Raw genomic sequence first — 18,503 nt, 5'->3', positions numbered from 1 at the left:
ACAAGTAGGGTAGTTGGCAATTTTTAAAACAGTTTCTCAGTAGCTTTCGAATAAGTATTTGTGTTAAAAATCACTGTTCGGTACATTGGGCAGAAAAGTAAAATGCAAAATGCCTGTATCATAATAAATGAGTGGGTGAATTTGTTGTGTAGGATGTGTGAAGTAGGCCTGCTTGGACTGTTCTAATCACAATGGAGATTAATTTGTGAAATATGCTTGTGTTGACAATAGTACTCCAATATACACAAAAAACAAAAAGGTGTTAATGGGAACATGTCCAGTAGGGGCCATAAGTGAATGCACAAAACTGCCTTTTTTGTACAATGAGAACTTCAGACTGCAACAATAGAGTGGTTTATTTTTTTATTTTTTTTTTGTGTGGGTCAGGGCTGGCAGTGCACAGCTTGTCCTGGGCCTCCTCCCCTCTGTCACAGCGAATGAGAGACGCCTGCCTTACACCCACTAACCTGGAAAATATTTCCCACCTTTTCCATGAGTAGATTCTTTTCATTAGAGAATGAGAGGTGAACAGCACACAACATGTAGTATCTACTTAAATCACCAATATTTATAGCCACTGTATTTATTTTAATAAAACAGGTCTAATTTAGACATGATGTCATATTTATTAATATATGACATTATTTAGACAAACATGTTACTAAGACGACCACACATGAATGTAGCACAAACATAGCTACTATCACTGCTTCTTTGGTCCCAAAACACACAAATTCAAAAAGATTATAAAATCTATGAAGTATCTGCTGAGAAAAAAAAATCTGCAAGTGTTCTTAGCAGATAATACTATTTTGAACTCTTCTACAGTACATTCCGCATGTCATGCAAAGCAAAAGAGAACATAAGACCGTTAAATAAAAAAAAGAAAATATTAAATAACAAATCAAATACAGAAGCACCCAGAATAAACAAGTTCTGAAGTATTATAAAGTACAGTCCCAGTTTGCTATGAACAATACTGATAAATTTGGAACTAAACCCTGAGATGCAGTTGTATAAAAATAGCTTCTGCAAACAAATTCTGTTTTTCAATGAATCATGCATAGAAACATGATAGAAGGCAATGCTTTTGCATTCAGTGAAAGTAGGTAAATGGTGTTTAAGGTCCATAACACATTAGTGCATCAGAATGTTAATATATCATAATAAAATCTAAAATTTGTCAATTGTAAAATCAAATCCTATTTAAGAAACACGTTGATTTGTTTGATTTTTCCTACTAGGGATTAATTCACTTCCAGAATAAAAATGTTCAGATAATTTACTCACCCCAATGTCATCCAATGTCTTTCTTAAATTGAAAAGAAATTAAGGTTTTTGAGGCCCCTTATTCCTCGGCTAAGATCGTGTAGAGCCCTTTGAAGCTGCACTGAAACTGCAATTTGGACCTTCAACCTGTTGGCTCCCATTGATGTCTACTATATGGAGAAAAATCTGGAATCTTTTCCTACAAAACCTTAATTTCTTTTCCACTGAAGAAGAAAGACATGAACATCTTGACAATAGACAATGGGACTTTTGCCCCCAAAATTTTGCTTAAATTTCACTAGTGTGACTGAACCTTAAGAATCTGTACATAAGTGATTTTGGCTGAAATGTAAAATTGTAACAGCTTTGTTAAAATTAAGATTTTTAGAACAATTACAATATATCAAAGCACAATAATAATCAAAACATAATTAAATACACCAATAGTTTTTAGTAATTATCCAAACTTCAAACACAAACTTGCTCACACAAAACAGCCTCAGCTACTCACAGATGCCTACAAAATAAATAAAAAATAGTATCACACTTGTCAAAAACACCAGATGTCTCATTCAGGCTTGTATATTGGAGTATGTATTGTTCTTCTTAGTCAGTAGAGGCACTTTCAGGAATATTTAGTTTTAATGGTTTTAGGCTTTGACGGTTTGGTTCATCTCTAGCACATCCACTGCAGTGTTCTTTGTGTTGGGCTTGGATCCCAGAGCTTCAGCTTCTTCCAAAGTTGAGGTGAGGGGCTGTCCCAGAGTCTCCGGAAGAAACATGGTCAGGATCCCAATGATGAAGGCCAGAATTCCTACAATTAGCTACAGAGTAATAGAGAGCGTAAGCTACTGTAGCACTGTTCAGTCCAGCAAATCTATATCATGTTGTATCATGCTTCAGTTGTACACCACACAGTACTAGATTGATTGAGTGCTGTTACATACCTGAGGCAGATAGATCCAGATGTCCGCAAGGTAAACACAGAAGGGAGCCACCACACTTCCCACCCGACACATCATACTACCACTGCCTACAGCCAGAGACCTGTTAAATGCAGCTTGTATTTAATGATTATCCAATCAACTTTGGATGTGCCCAAGAAAATCAGTTGTTTCTAGGACTATATGTATTGGGACATTATAAATATTGTCGGAGAAAATTAACGGTACAGAATAAAAGTATAGTAGACCACAGCAGGGAGACTGAAAATAAGTAACTTACGTTGGTGCAGTTTAATCAAGTCGATGTTGTGTTGCATCGCACAGTTTCATACTATAGTACTACATCTATTGCAGTGTGCATCATGAGGTAATTTGAGATAAGCAGCCTGAAAGCTGGAATTCTCTGCATGATGTTTGCAGTCTGGAAGTCAATGTTAGCCAGTCTGTAGACTTTAGTCAGTCATGTGTATAATGGGCACAGACTCTGATTTTTTTTAGCTTCAAACTATAAATGTATCTAATTGGAGGATAAAATCTGTCCAGATTTTAAAAAATAGTGTAGTGTATTCCAGTTTTTAGTGTGGAATAAGACATACCTGATGATTGTGGGGTAAAGCTCACAGGTGTACAAGTAGATCAGCCCAAACGCAATGGCGATAGCGAATTTCCCTGTCATACTTAGGACTATAGCCAATATCTCAATATCCTAAAACAAAGAGAGAAAAACACAGAGTGAAACTATATTTATCAGCAACAATGATTCAATCATCAGCTGTTTGGAGAGGTTGCCAGTAGCAGGCCATAGTAGGGCTTCATTAAATTCAGGATCAGACACAAATCAAAACGTCCCCAAGACGTGTCCCCTTTGACCTCCCCTCAGAAGCAGCCAGCTGCCATATGTATAAACAGCCGCTTAGATGACAGGTCTATTTATAGATTTTGGGAGCAACGATGGCTGTACTCACGCTACACTCGGCCATTTCAGTGTGTCAGCAGTGTAGCTATTAGTTATGAGGGGTGATGTGATCCTGATGGAATATCAACCCACTAACACATTCTTCTTAGCCTGTGCTTTTAGTGACCTGCCTGTGACCAAGGCTGGTTGGAGACAGAAATTTACCCTATTTATTTAATAAATGGCATCCATTTGATGACCTGTATTTTAAATCAATATATAGAGTGCTGTTGCTCCTGATACAGTATGTTGATATTCAGACTAAGAGCACAATTTAATTTTTTTTAGACAATTCAGTGAACAATAGGGTAATACTAAGTAACTTCAAGTCATATTAGAATTAACATTTGCACAACAGTAGTGGCATTTTGTATTTAGTAGAGCCACTATGATTTCCACGTTGCAGAAAATGTGGAAGGAATCGTAGAATGCAGTCATAAAACTGAAATTTACGGTATAACTTGAATAAATCAAAGGGAGGTCAGTACACTTCAGTCAAAGCGTGATATGGACTAGTGTTGTGAATATTAAGCCGAAAACATAACATTTAAATATGAATTCTGTATGTTCTGCGTGTTTGAATGAATGGTGCAGATGCAAGGTTTTGTTTACTATGCACATACTCAAGCGCGTGTGACGCTCACAATGTTTTCAACCTCTGCCGCCTAAATATATGAGTACATGAACATAAATCTCTAGAACTGCTCATCATGAGCATTTTACAGTTTATTTTGAGAAAAACTATCGGCATATCAAACACAGACAGAAACTTAAAGGACTTCACAGCAACCTGTCAAACTAAAAGTTTGGTTTAACTTTAAGAAACGGTAACAAAAATATATTAATTAATGTAACAGTAGTACAACTAATAATAATAAAATTACTAAAACATTATTCTTTAAGTAATAACCAGAAACATTATTTACAAGAAAAACATAGATTTCTGAAAAAAATAAAAATAAATAAATAATAATAATAAAATTAATTATTTAAAGATGCTTTTGAATATTAAAATATTAAAAAGCTAAATTTGGTCAAAAATAAAACTGAATGCATTTCATAGGGCCTTAAAAATGTAATTTTTGATACACTTTTATTAATTTGCTGTTAAAATGTGTAAAAGTTTCATGATTTAAATTAATTAGACATGCTTTTAATTAATATTTGTTACCACAAAACCAGTCATAAGAATACATTTTTTGAAATTGAGATTTATATGATCTGAAAGCTAAATAGATAAGCTTTCAATTGATGTATGGCTTGTTAGGATATATTAGGACAATATTTGGCCGAGATACAACTCTTTAAAAATCTGAGGGTGCAAAAAAATCTAAATATTGATAAAAATAGCTTTTAACGTTGTCCAAATGAAGTTCATAGCAATGCATATTACTAATCAAAAATTAAGTTTCGATATATTTACGGTAGTAAATTTACAAAATATCTTCATGGAACATGATCTTTACTTAATATCCTAATGATTTTTGGCATAAAAGAAAAATCGATAATTTTGACACATACAGTGTACTGTTGGCTATTGCTACAAATATACCCGTGTGACTTATGACTGTTTTCTCCAAATTTTTCAATTTAACCATTACAACAGAGTCAAAATGTGAAAAAACAAAAACAAAAAACTGAATTTAGGAGAAAATAAAACAGATTTCATAAGACCCTACTGAGCTTTTTGCCTCTTACCCCGATTTCGCACAGCATGTAAATGCAATAACCTGCTTTCTGTCGGCTTATTGAAGTGCGCATGTGTGATACAGGAACGCATTGTTAGTGCAGATATAAGCGCATCTAGACAGAGCCAACACTTTGCAGTAAAGAAAGAAGGAAATATATCACAAAAGCAGACTCTTTCATGACTCAGAAAATGATAAGTGTTCTCATCTCGTGCAGCAAAAGTAGAAGTGGTTCAGTCAAAACACTGCATTTATAACTGCATGAGAGATAATATGAGCTGTAAGTTTCGTGCTGACATGTTGCAAGCTTTATTTGAATGAATGAATCAGTGGCTGTATCTGAATATGCATACTTCCCTACTATATAGTAGGCGATAAACAGTGTGTGAAAATAGTATTTCCAAATTCACAATATTTAATAAACAGTAGGTGAAAATTACCCAATTACCTACTTCTTTTAATGTACACTTTTCCATAAGGCCATATGAGAGAGTTATATCAATAACGCATCTGACATTCGGATTACATTCATACTTACTTTTAGTAAAATATATAGAATACTTTTTTTTTCATGGTTACAAGCCAGTGTTTGGGACAAAATGGTTGAGGGATTCATTGACTCACTCACAAAGATAGTCAATCTTTTCAGACATAATTATTGCAAATTATTGCAATGAAATGGGTTAAAAGCAGTTAAATGTACTGATTCTGATTCCATTATGTCTAAGCATAGCATTTACTGAAGTAGCATCTGAAACATTTTCACCTTTTTAACCTTCCATACGGCTGGGCGATTCTTTCGATTTTTTCGATTAATTCGAATTTACGTTTTAAGACGATTTATTTTTTAATTAAATCGAGGTATCGCGATTTTTTAATAAAATATTAGATACATTGTAATTGCACCAATGGCAGAATAATTAAGAGGCAATATTGTCCGACCACATGATGGCACGCCTAATAAACCGCTGTATTCAGAACGGAAAACAAATAACACGTTCTGGTAAAATAACGCGAGTCACTAAGGGGACATGATTAGCTGATTGCTAGCAAGTTAGCCTGTTACATTACAGTACATACAATTCCACTTACCACATAAACAGAGTAGAGAGATGATTGAAGACAATGGCGAATTATTTGCATATCAGGGCTCTAGAGTGCGAACTAATTTCTCAATGGTGCGACTAAAAAGAATCTTAGGTCGCACCGGTGCGACCAGCCGTTCAAGGGCAAAAAAAACCTACTGCGACTGACCCGACCAGCATATTTGTATTTGCGCTGAGTGGAGCTTCAAAGGTTTCTATGTGTTTTGCACGTTGACTAATGAATCTCAAGTGTAGAGAGTGTAAATAAGAGACTGAATGGGCAGTAGCTTTGTTTATTATAATAGAGCTTTGTGAGATTGCAAACTAAGATGAGTGACAGCTTTTAGTCATTTTTAAGGGAGTTTGTAAACGAAATATTGATTTATTATAACAGTTAAATAAACAAGAAGTTATTATTAAGTGACTTACATTGTCTGACTGTAACACTATTGCCTGATTTTGCTCTATTTCGTCGTCAAAAGTGGTCTGAAACAAGTCACAACTGAGCCGCTGCGCATCTCCACTCAAACACAGCGGTGTTTCGTTTATGAATGAACGTGCGTTTTTAAACGAATCTAGTGAAATGATTCAATTTCCCATTCATAAAGAGTCACTTGCTTTATTCCTGAATTAACCATCCGTTCGAACGAATCAAATGAATGACATGATTCAGTAATTAAATCAGTGTCTTACCACCACCTGCTGGCAGATCATTTCAGTTATTTAAATCATTTAATATTTCTGTGTTCAAAATTGTATATTTTTGTATACGATATAAGTGCAAGAGAAAATCATGGAAATATATATTTTCCTCCCATCTCATATTTATTTGTCTTACAAACATTTACTGTGTCTGGTATGATAAGAATGGGGACTGGTGGAAAGCGATGACTGATGCAGTTGCAATGTATATTGCAAAATATATGGTGCCCATATATATTGTGGAAAAGCTGGGGTTTCTTTACATGCTAAAAGTTGTAGGGGGGAAAAATCGATTTAAATCGTAAATCGGATTTTTTGTGAAAAAATCAGAGATTTTATTTTTAGGCCATATCGCCCAGCCCTACTTCCATCCAAAAAAAAAAAAAGCCAAGGAGACTATCTTACACCTGCAGATCTATAATTCAAGAGGCTGCCATGACACCGAGGAAACTGTCATTTAATTTACGTTAAACTGAAATTTGGCACTGACCATGAGGGAAAGTGGTCTAGTTGACACTTACCACCAACTACAGCACAGCGAGAGAAAAACATACTGACATGACTACCGTGCCTCACATATTCAAAAGATTTTTGCATGTAAAAATAATTCACATTCCCAGATGGTTGAACATGGGTCTAGTGACACCAGCAATAACACCATATGGATATTTGCATTGAAGCAATCTGTAATATACAGCTTGTTATTAATTATTAAACTCAAGCAAGACAAGTTGGACAGCCAGTTTGACACACAGTTAAGGGTTTGGGCTTCTTGAGACCTGCACCACTGTGAAATCTCTGGCCAATCACAAGAAAAGGAAAAACAACATTGTTTTTGGCAGAACTGTATGTCCTAAGTAGCTTGAGTTCTTAAAAATATTGCAATGCTACAGATCCTATTAGGAGGTTGCATGAGGTTCAACTCTATCATGTCACATGTGAGTGTGCCTATGTACCAGACAGCACGAATTAAAATAAGGAATATCTTGCACAGGGTTATCATCTACACAAGCCTTTTCACTGCATTCTCATTCTCTAAATAGAAGAGATGGTGCTTTTAAAACCTTGTTGCTATACCAACACAGCTGCCAGTAATTTGTTGCAATAATTACATGGGCACTTTCTTTGCTATATGCGGTGGGATGTGCTTCAAAACTTTATCCAGAAGATGAAAATGGATTGCATAACATTTAGTAAATGTATTACTGCTGTTTAAAGCACTACAGAAAATGAGTAAAAGAACTTGAGAAAGTGTGTACAAAAAGGTTTATCAAAAACAGAGCAAGAGGGTCAGATACAAACATCTGCCCGTGTTACCATGTTAAAAGCAAACATGTACACAAACACATGTCCACTCTTGCCAAGGTAAATCATTCATTTTAATAATCACTTACTTCCTCCCAGAGGTAGAGATAATGAAGCTTTCTGCTTATTGTTTTTAGACCTGTCAAACCACCTTAAATTTTTCCCAGTTTTCCCAGATTAATATTTTCCATAATTTGCTACTTAGGCTCATTAGAAATACATGTATGCAAAACTGCAAAACATACCTATATGTATGAATGACTGCAGTTTCCAGTTGAAATGAACACTAGAGGCAGTAAAAGTCTAACAACTGACAGCTTGTATTCCTCTTCACACAAACTTTTTTTTATGACAGGTAGAGAGTTCTGATTAAAAAGCCAAATTTTAACACAATTACTTGCAGAATTTTATGTTATGACATCTTGAGAGACTTGAAAACTGATACTTTTTAATGTTGTCGTCACGTGTATAGCTTCATATGTATGAGTTTTCTAATTCAGTAGGTTTGCTCAGTAGCTCTCGCAATATAGCTTGTACTTTGAGAGGTGAAGAACCCCGGTATGAACCCCGTAAAACGGTGATTCGACAAAACAGCTCAATGTTAAAAAAAAGCATGACAGCATCAGCAAATGCATTTTTATATCACTTTTGCATTTGTTAAAACTATTGGGTTTGGTGTAGGGGATATTTCCAACACAAATGAGCATTTACCTTTAGCGACACTTCCTGGATATTTGAATTCTGAACAGCCACAAAATGTACCTCAAGTGTAAGAAAAACGCAGCAATACATGCCTGTACCAATATAATTAAAATGTGCCACGGTCACGTATTGTAAGTGTGTTTTAGCACCACTCTCTGGACATTTTCACTTTGAAACTGCCGCAAAACATGCAGTAAACATTCCATGGAAACTAAATACAATGGCCATTTTTCGCTTCCTTCCATTTGTATAACAGGCTGAGAATTAGGTTTATCTTTAAAGTTGGCATGAAATCAAAATTCACCCTATCTGTTTTATACATACATGTTATAAGTCTTATTTTGAAAAAATAAAAATAAAAAATACATTAAAGAATTAGTTCACTTTCAGAATGAAAATTTCTTGATAATTTACTCAGGCCCATGTCATCCAAGATGTTTGTGTCTTTATTTTTTCAGTCGAAAAGAAATGAAGGTATTTGAGGAAAACATTCCAGGATTTTGCTCTATATAGTCAGCTTCAATGGGAATCAAGGGTCAAGGGAATGGGTTGAAGGTCCAAATAGCAGTTTCAGTGCAGCTTCAAAGTGCTCTATATGATCCCAACCGAGGAATAAGGGTCTTATCTAGTAAAACAATCAGTCATTTTCTATTAAAAAAAAATCATGCATTACGTAATCTTGTTGGAAAGGCCACGTGTGGTTAGTTCTTCGTCTGTGTACTCCAGTTTACAAAGGTACGGGCAAAAACTTTTCTTTGCACGTTAGTTTTGTAAACACTGGGTCGGTACTTCCCACCTACGTCACACATGACCTTTACAATGTAACCACATAATGCATGTGGTTAAAAAGTAGATACATTTTTATTTTATTTTAGAAAATGACCAATTGTTTCGCAAGACAAGGCATTTATTTCTCGGCTGGGATCGTGTGAAGCCCTTTCAAGCTGCACTGAAACTGCAATTTGAACCTTTAACCCATTGAAGTCAACTATATGGAGAAAAATCCTGGAAGGTTTTCCTCAAAAACCATAATTTCTTTTCGACTGAAGAAAGAAAGACATGAACAGCTTGAATGACATGGAAGTGAGTAAATTATCAGAAAATTTTTATTCTGGAAGTGAACTAATCCTTTACAATTTATTTAAATGTTATAACTGGACCTTTAGACTTCTTTCTGGTGATATTTGCAGGACTTCTCTAATCATTTAGTCCACCTAAACTTTATCCTGCAAGCTCACGTTCACCTGCTTTCAATGTTGAGTGCAACACCCACATCTGAAAATCCATTCAACAACCAATGGATAGAACCAATTCTTCAGTAATCCATTGAACTCAGATTTACGTCATAATATGGAAGAAAAGATCGAACACTACTTCTGTTTCATTGCTATATCACATTGTGTATATATGTCAGATGCATTCAGACAGTCATGATCTCATACCTGGGGCACCACAATAATGAGCATGCAGGCTACTCCACCAAGCAGCAGAGCCGGGGCACATGTCTTCTTCCTGCCGACCCGATCCATTGCAAAGCAGCCAATCAAGTAAGACGGAATCTCAACAGCACCTAACAACAGTCAAATAAAGAATAGTTAGCTTAAGCGTGGTTAACACATATACTACTTAAAATGAACTGCATATAGCTCAGCATAAATGCTCAAATTCCAGCAATGCAATACATAAGGCATCATACTAGGTGTGTTTGCATGTTTTTGTATTTCTTACACTATTTTCAACTTATTTTTGCTTTAAAGGAATAGTTCACCCCAGTTTTTTAAAGACAAGATACTTTTATGAGCTGTTTCCATCATGCTTAAAAGTTACTTTCTCCATTCACTGTAAATGCACGGAAAGAACAAACAGTTTATTATTCAGAATTTGTCATCTTTTACCTAATGGAAAAAAGTTATTCCGTTTTGCATGAATGAACAATGATAGTTTTTTGGGGGGGAGAGGAGGTGACCTGTCCCATTTAAAGCATCAAAGACTTCTTGAGAATGAATGCTACAGTAGCACATACAAACATACACACATATATTAGTCCATTACCAGCCAGGAAGAGATTGATATACTGGTTTCCTCCAAGGCTGACAGACCCTAGGCTGAAGACATAGTATCCCAAGCTTCCGATGAACCAGATAGCCCAGCAGGTGGCGCTGCGGCCGGCCATTTTCAAGCTTCCAAACATGTCCAGGATGCTTAGTCTCTTCTCGACTTCCATTGCTCTTCCATCTTCCTGCTTACTGTCATTTAACAGTGGTCCATTACGATCATCCTCTAGCTCTGACACCTAAGGTCAGTGATACATTTAAAGAACACAGAAACTGTTAATAATACCACTTTCCACAACTGTTATCTGACCTCTTATCTTTCAAGAAAGCTGCTTTTAAAAATTGCATTTTAATTTACAATACCTCTATATATTTTGCATGTCACTTTTCTTTACATTACCTTATTTTAACATAAGGTGTAGCGAGATTGTGTTGTCCTGTTTAACATCAATCCAAGTATGGTACTAGTGTCTCATAATCTAAGGTCATGGTAGGAAAGCATATTCTGAAAAGGGTATAATTTATAGCAGGAGCACAGTTCCATGTGTTGTAAATGTGAGTCTACCTTAAGGGTGGGTGGCAGGCCATTGAAGTAGGCCATAGTGTCCAGCAGCTCCTGGGCCTCCTTGTACTTGCCTTTAGCCATTAGGTAGAAGGGTGTTTCTGGAAACTTCCAGCAGTAGAGCAAGAACGGAGAGGTACTGAGGGTGAGGATGATCTGGTAGATCCACCAGACGCGAACAAGATACCCCACTAGAGCCACTACCATGATGCCTACAGCAAAGGCTGCGTGCACATGCATAGAGGTCCATGTGCGCACCTTAATTCCTGTAAACTCTGTCACATAAACAAAGACTACGACCAGATACCCACTCGACACCTGCCAACACACACACACACAAAGAAACGGGTTAGTAGAAATAAACATTGATTACGATGAATGAGCAGACAGAGTAAAATGGAAGCAGTGAGGATGGAATGAATGATTTGGGATGACTTTCCGGACAATTTCTTCTCTTTCCTTTTACTTTCCCCCGTAATGTTCTTTATACATTTGTGGAAAAGTGCTTTAGCATTCAACCCCCTTTTGGTAATCGTAATCAGGCACAGCTAATCAGTAGTTATGAAGTAATCAGTAATTATGATTACATAATACCTCTTGTATTATGTAATCATGATTACTGATTACTTCATAACTACCGATTGATGGATGCTTTAAAGTTGTTGTTTTCTGATGTTTAACTACAATTTCCAATTACAATGGGAATTATTTTTTAAGAGTTAAATTGCTTTGTCGTATTTAAATTCATTTTTAAGTTTTAGCCAGTTTTCACCATATTTCTTCAACTGTAGCTTCTCAGATGTGATTAGAAGCTTTGATTTTAAACAAAAATTGCAGCTAAAGAAGTAAGTATGTGGGTTGAGTAAAATAAAGGAGAACGACAGGGATGTTTAATTAAATAGCTTTAAATAGCTATATAACCAGCCCTCAGACTGTGACTTACTGCAAAGTATTCACTTGAGACACATACAGCCTAATTATGTATGTGCATGTATGAATATAAATATTCTAGAACTGTCAAATCGATTAATTGAATCTAAAATAAAAGCTTGTGTTTACATAATATATGTGTGCACTGTGTATATATGTATATATAAATACACTCACATATGTATATATTTAAGAAATATATGTAGTTTATATTTAAACATAATATAAATCATATGTAAATATGAATATATATATATATATATATATATGAAAATATTTGACAGCTTTAGAATATTCTGAATATGGACCAATCCACTTTGTGATTAATCTCGATTAATCGCTTTGACAGCTCTAGAATATTCCGAATATGGACCAATCCACTTTGTGAGTAATCGCGGTTAATCAACTTGACAGCTCTAGAATATTCAGAATATGGACCAATCAATTTTTTGTGATTAATTGATTTGACAGCTCTAGGATATTCAAAATATGGACCAATCCACTTTGTGAGTAATCGTGGTTAATCAATTTGACAGCTCTAGAATATTCAGAATATGGACCAATCAATTTTTTGTGATTAATTGATTTGACAGCTCTAGGATATTCAGAATATGGACCAATCCACTTTGTGATTAATCTCGATTAATCGCTTTGAAAACTCTAGAATATTCATAATATAGACCAATCCACTTTGTGAGTAATCACGGTTAATCAATTTGACAGCTCTAGAATATTCAGAATATGGACCAATCAATTTTTTGTGATTAATCAATTTGACAGCTTCAGAACATTCTGAATATGGACCAATCCACTTTGTGATTAATCATGATGAATCTATTTGACAACTCTAGAATATTCAGAATATGGACCAATCCACTTTGTGATTATTTGTCATTAATCGATTTGAGAGCTCTAGAATATTCAGAATATGGACCAATCCACTTTGTGAGTAATCACGGTTAATCAATTTGACAGCTCTAGAATATTCAGAATATGGACCAATCCACTTTGTGAGTAATCACGGTTAATCAATTTGACAGCTTTAGAATATTCAGAATATGGACCAATCAATTTTTTGTGATTAATTGATTTGACAGCTCTAGGATATTCAGAATATGGACCAATCCACTTTGTGATTAATCTCGATTAATCGCTTTGAAAACTCTAGTATATTCAGAATATAGACCAATCCACTTTGTGAGTAATCGCGGTTAATCAATTTGACAGCTCTAGAATATTCAGAATATGGACCAATCAATTTTTGTGATTAATCAATTTGACAGCTTCAGAACATTCTGAATATGGACCAATCCACTTTGTGATTAATCATGATTAATCTATTTGACAACTCTAGAATATTCAGAATATGGACCAATCCACTTTGTGATTATTTGTCATTAATCGATTTGAGAGCTCTAGAATATTCAGAATATGGACCAATCCACTTACCATCGCAAGAAGGAAACGCATCAACACAAAGAGGTAGTAGTTCCATGTGAATGCAACAGTAACACCAAAAATAAACTGGCACAAGCTGGTAGCCATTAAAATGGGGCGCCTGCCAATTCTGGAAAAAGGAAAGCAAAACTGTACATATTTTATATGTTTTCAGTTACCTACAGAAAAATGTATGTAGTTATAGATAAATGCCTTTATATAAATGTATATTAATTTCAACTAATGCATGAAAAGAGACTAGTTGTACCATTCAGTCAATTGATTCACTATTTACAATTTGATATTTATGTGTGAACAGCTGTTTAAAGACAAACAGGCCAACTGTATAATCAAAGTAAACCAATGGGTTGTTTTTGCATGCAAATGCCTCACTTATGCACACCAGCATGACTTCACCTTTGACCATTCCAAATTGATTCAGTTTCTGTGCATTAATTTAATTGTTGAATAAGTTATATGGATACACATTCGCAGAACAAAATAATTCTTTTTCTGTACAACCATGGCCAATCTGATGATAAACATGTACAAATACACAGCAGTAGCTGTAGTTCTCTGCTGTCTAGAATGGAAATGGACAGTGATTCTGTCTTCATGGAATGTGAACCTGTGATATCCTGTTTATGTACAGCCATGCAGTGTCTGCATTTCTCACATCCTGTACAGTTCTCTCAGTGTTCTTAGTTATCTTACTGCAGAATTAAACATTTGACAATTATAAGCTATCTTGTCATATCAAATGTTCAAGTATACTGCACACCTGTGGTACTACAGCATTGGGTTCACTTGACTTGTCACACTCTTTAATCATGATTTATGTGCACTGCTCTGTCAGCAACTACTGTGTCTGTAATAATACCTTGACTCCGTTTCTGAAATTAACAACTGGATAATCCTCTTAATTAGTTGCCTGTGTTGTTGTATAACAAATAGAATTTTTAGACCTAAATAATCCTGTTTGTGCTAACCATCCCATATTCCTTACCTGTCTGCAACATCCCCAAACACCAATGCTCCAATCAAAACTCCCAGCATAAAAGTTGGCTGTGTAAGTTTGGCCAGCCATTCCTTCTCACACACCAGGTCCCAGTCTGTTACGATGCTCTGCTCAATCTCGCTGTGATCATAGACAAAGCCACCACACGACTCCACAGTCTTGTTCCCAAAAAACTCATACTGAAAATTGATAGCATCAAGCCGCAGTGCTTTTAAACAAGGACTAAGTTCCCACTGGTCTCCTCCAGCTGTCTGTACAACCACTGGTCCATCACCTGGCTTGTAGTGAGTCCATATATCTGCCAACGACGTTGATGAGTGATTTTTATATAGAACGTCTGTAATATTTGAAGGAGCGTCACAAAGAAATTTAGGTGTTTCAACTAAGAAAACTGAGGCCAGGTAATGTATTCCACAGGAGATGGCCTGGAAAATAGCAGCAAAGTAAACACATGCCTGAAACCTGAAGGGAAAGAAGGACCAAATGGAAGTTATTGACAGGAAAGCACTGACTATCATTGAATATCAATTTTTAAATAAACTATCCAATTCTCTTTATAAAGCAGGACAACCAATAGGCCTAATTGTAAGAAAAAAATACAACAATGCCAGCTTCTGCAAATATCTGTTTAGATATCATTTTTACATTGTAGTGAATTTTATAGTGAATTTTATAGTGAAAATGCAGCTGTGGTTTCCAGAGTATTTACATGTGATATCCTGTTTAACATACAGTATCTTTTCATAAAAACGTGTCCACATTAACGTCTTAAGTAAAAGTAAAATCAGTGCATACTTTTTACTTCTAAAACATTTTATAGTATTTTAAAACTCAAGTAGTGTCTTTTAAAATATAATAGTAAGGTAATCTACAGTTTTTTGTTAACTTAAAATTACACATTTCTACATTTGATTTTTTGTTAACCAAGACCAAGGTTTTATAAATGATAATCTGCATCATTCATGCGATACAACGATGAAATGAAGTACCAGTAAGATGTGATTTGCATAAAACACTTCTCAGGAATAAATGGGTAGCCTACCTTTTAAAGTGTCCAAGTTCGTCGAATAGTCGCTCGACGCCGGTGGTCATTTTCAGCTTGTGCAGGATCCTCCAAGAGTGTGAGGGGCTCTTAGTTGACTCTTGTCAATTTGTACATGTTTGCTATCATAGATCTTAGTAGTAGGAGGGGCGGTTTCGGTTGGGAACTTTCCACTCCAAGGCAAGCAACGATTTAAACCAAAAAGTTCGGGTAACGTTTGGTTATGCGACACCCTGAAGAGTCAAGAGCCATCAGTGCCCTGAACAGCTGAAATTAGATCATATTGCTTCATCTTCGTATGCTTCAAAGTGTGTTGGGTTTTGCTCCCATCGTACGTAAGTCTGGTCAGGTTATCCAGAGTTTAAATAGTCGTGGAGCCCCCTGGAAATATCCTTGTGACGTGAGATGGGTATTAATAAATCATATAGGCTTAGTAGCGAAAATTTGTTAGCGAATGCTGTTGTCAGGTTTTGTGTGACATGGTATGTGGCATAAATACAGCCTATTAACTTTTGTGGCTTTTTAAAAGCTATTCTTTTTATCATACTGCATACGTTGACTTCAAAGACAAACATTACGTTAATCAAATTGACCATTACTTTAGCTAATATATTAATTTAATCAGTGAGTACCTCTGTAAATCAATCAATCAGTGCATCCTCTGTTAATCTATCTCAGTAAATATGGTTCTGAGTATAATAACACAAATGCGTTTTCTCTAGCAGTAGTTTTGAGCTGTATGTCGGTTTCAAACTGTTCAAAATCATTTTAGATTGTCCTTGAACCTAAACCATCTGACCATACATTTGTAATAGCTGTTAGGTAAATGATGAACATAAAATAACATGACAGTAGAGATGTTTAATAGCTTTTTGTAGCCTACACTTTAAGGTACGTCTTTAGATAAATTAATTTTCAAAAAATATATACCAACCCTAAGAAATATTAACTGGAGTGTGAAGTGTTAAAACTAGCCATGGCCTCCTCAGCTTCAGTTTTATCCAGTTCTTGATGGAGAAATGACAGAAACTAGCAGATTTGAATATAAACATTTTAGATCTACTCTAAGTGACTCATATTCAGTATCATTTACAGGCAAGTCATTGTTATTGTTACAGTCACAATGTTTGATTTATCATGACCCTAGTTCTTCCTTCTGTCAGTCACTGAATGTGAAGACTTGGACCCTCTTCTCACTTCTAATTTTAACCCTTTAAACACATGGTCACAGCAGGGTGTACATACAGTATAACGCTTAATGCTCTATGTAAATCATATACAGAGAAGTCCTCACTAAAATAGCTAGCTTACTGAAATAGGAAATTCATTCATGTGCATCAAATACATTATACCTTTTCTCAAGGCATAAGGAATACATCAGCATTATAAACACTTTATTTTATTACTGTTTTACAATAGAGTTTGTCAGATTTATCCCACTTCTGGGTACAAATTTGTTCCAAAAATGTGGTTAGGTAGTTACTCACAATATAGTGGATGCATACATCAGAGTAACCTTCACTCTAGTGTTCAACAGCTGGTGTGTTCACACTTCAGAGCATTGGTTACAAAATGTGTTAGGAAAATGTGTGTGTAAGATAAAGCCACGTAGTATTTAATTGGTTTATAAAATTATTTGGGATCAGTAAGATTTTTTTGTTTTTCTAAATAAGTCTCTTATGCTCATCAAGGCTGCATTTATTTGACAAAAAATCTGAAAAAAAAAAAAACAGTAATATTGTGAAATATTATTGCTATTTAAAATACTGATTTTCTATTTTAATGTACTTTCAAATATAATTTATTCCTGTAATGCAAAGCTAAATTTTTAGCATCATTACTCCAGTCTTCAGTGTCACAAGATCTTTCAGGAATCATTCTAATATGCTGATTTATTATGAGTGAGGATGTGTTAAATTAATAAAAAGTAATAGTAAATACTTGGTTTGAATAAATGCTGTTCTTTTTAACTTTTTAATCATCAATAAAAATCAGTATCAGAGGTTCCAAAAAAACAAATATTAAGCAGCAAAATTGTTTCCAACATTGATAATAAAAGTAATAAATCAGTATATTAGCATGATTCCCGAACGATCATGTGACACTGAAGACTGGAGTAATGGCTGATGAAAATGTAGCTTTGCATCACAGAAATAAATTATATTTTAAAGTAAAAAAAAGGTTATTTTGAATTGCAATAATATTTTATAATATTTAAATTTTTTCTGTATTTTTAATAAAATAAATGGAACTTTAATGAGCATAAGAGACTTTAAAAAAAATCTTCCTATCCTAAACGTTTGAGCGGCAGTGTATATATTATTATTATTATTATTATTATTATTATTACACAAAAAATATATATTTTATAAATTCTAACTGGCTCACAGAAGTGCTTTACACTGTTATTAAACTGATTTCTTTTTATCGTTTTTATCTTTAACAGTTTGTCTGTTATAAATCAGCAAAAAGTAGGAGAATTTATTTATTATTTATTTAGGTTATTTTTTCATATGATTTATTGGAAATTTACAAAGAATGTTTAAAGTGTGATTTGGTAGGTCTATACAGTCAGTATTATAATTGCATAACTTCTTTAATCTCCACTGTATTTGTATTTGGGTATTTCATATATGTTCACTGTGTAAACAATTCAGTGTCTTCACCACAAGGGAGCAGAGTAAAGCTACTGTAAACTGGAGATGGGTCATTTGTATAAATAAACAAGAAATTCCAAATCTCAAATTGCAGGCCGTAGACAAAAATGTACAGTAAAAATGCTTTAGTCATTAACACACATGTAGGCACTT

At 34.8% G+C, this 18,503-nt stretch overlaps 1 protein-coding gene across 1 annotated transcript; it reads right to left on the bottom strand.

Moving 5' to 3' along the window:
• Positions 1-350: 350 nt before the first annotated feature.
• slc22a16 (solute carrier family 22 member 16) lies at positions 351-16,010 on the bottom strand. Its single transcript, XM_073816713.1, has 9 exons — positions 15,694-16,010; positions 14,640-15,113; positions 13,646-13,763; positions 11,270-11,584; positions 10,703-10,943; positions 10,093-10,220; positions 2,810-2,919; positions 2,217-2,316; positions 351-2,093 (listed from the first exon to the last, which is right to left on the bottom strand). Exons 1-9 carry the CDS (start codon positions 15,741-15,743, stop codon positions 1,920-1,922), a joined length of 1,710 nt encoding a protein of 569 aa, XP_073672814.1. The 5' UTR covers positions 15,744-16,010; the 3' UTR covers positions 351-1,919.
• Positions 16,011-18,503: the final 2,493 nt, after the last annotated feature.

This window comes from Garra rufa, chromosome 13, assembly GCF_049309525.1.
Source record: "Garra rufa chromosome 13, GarRuf1.0, whole genome shotgun sequence".
NCBI classification, from domain to species: Eukaryota; Metazoa; Chordata; class Actinopteri; order Cypriniformes; family Cyprinidae; genus Garra; species Garra rufa.
Note: the sequence above shows the minus strand (reverse complement) of the source record. Positions and strands in the feature narration are given on the sequence as shown.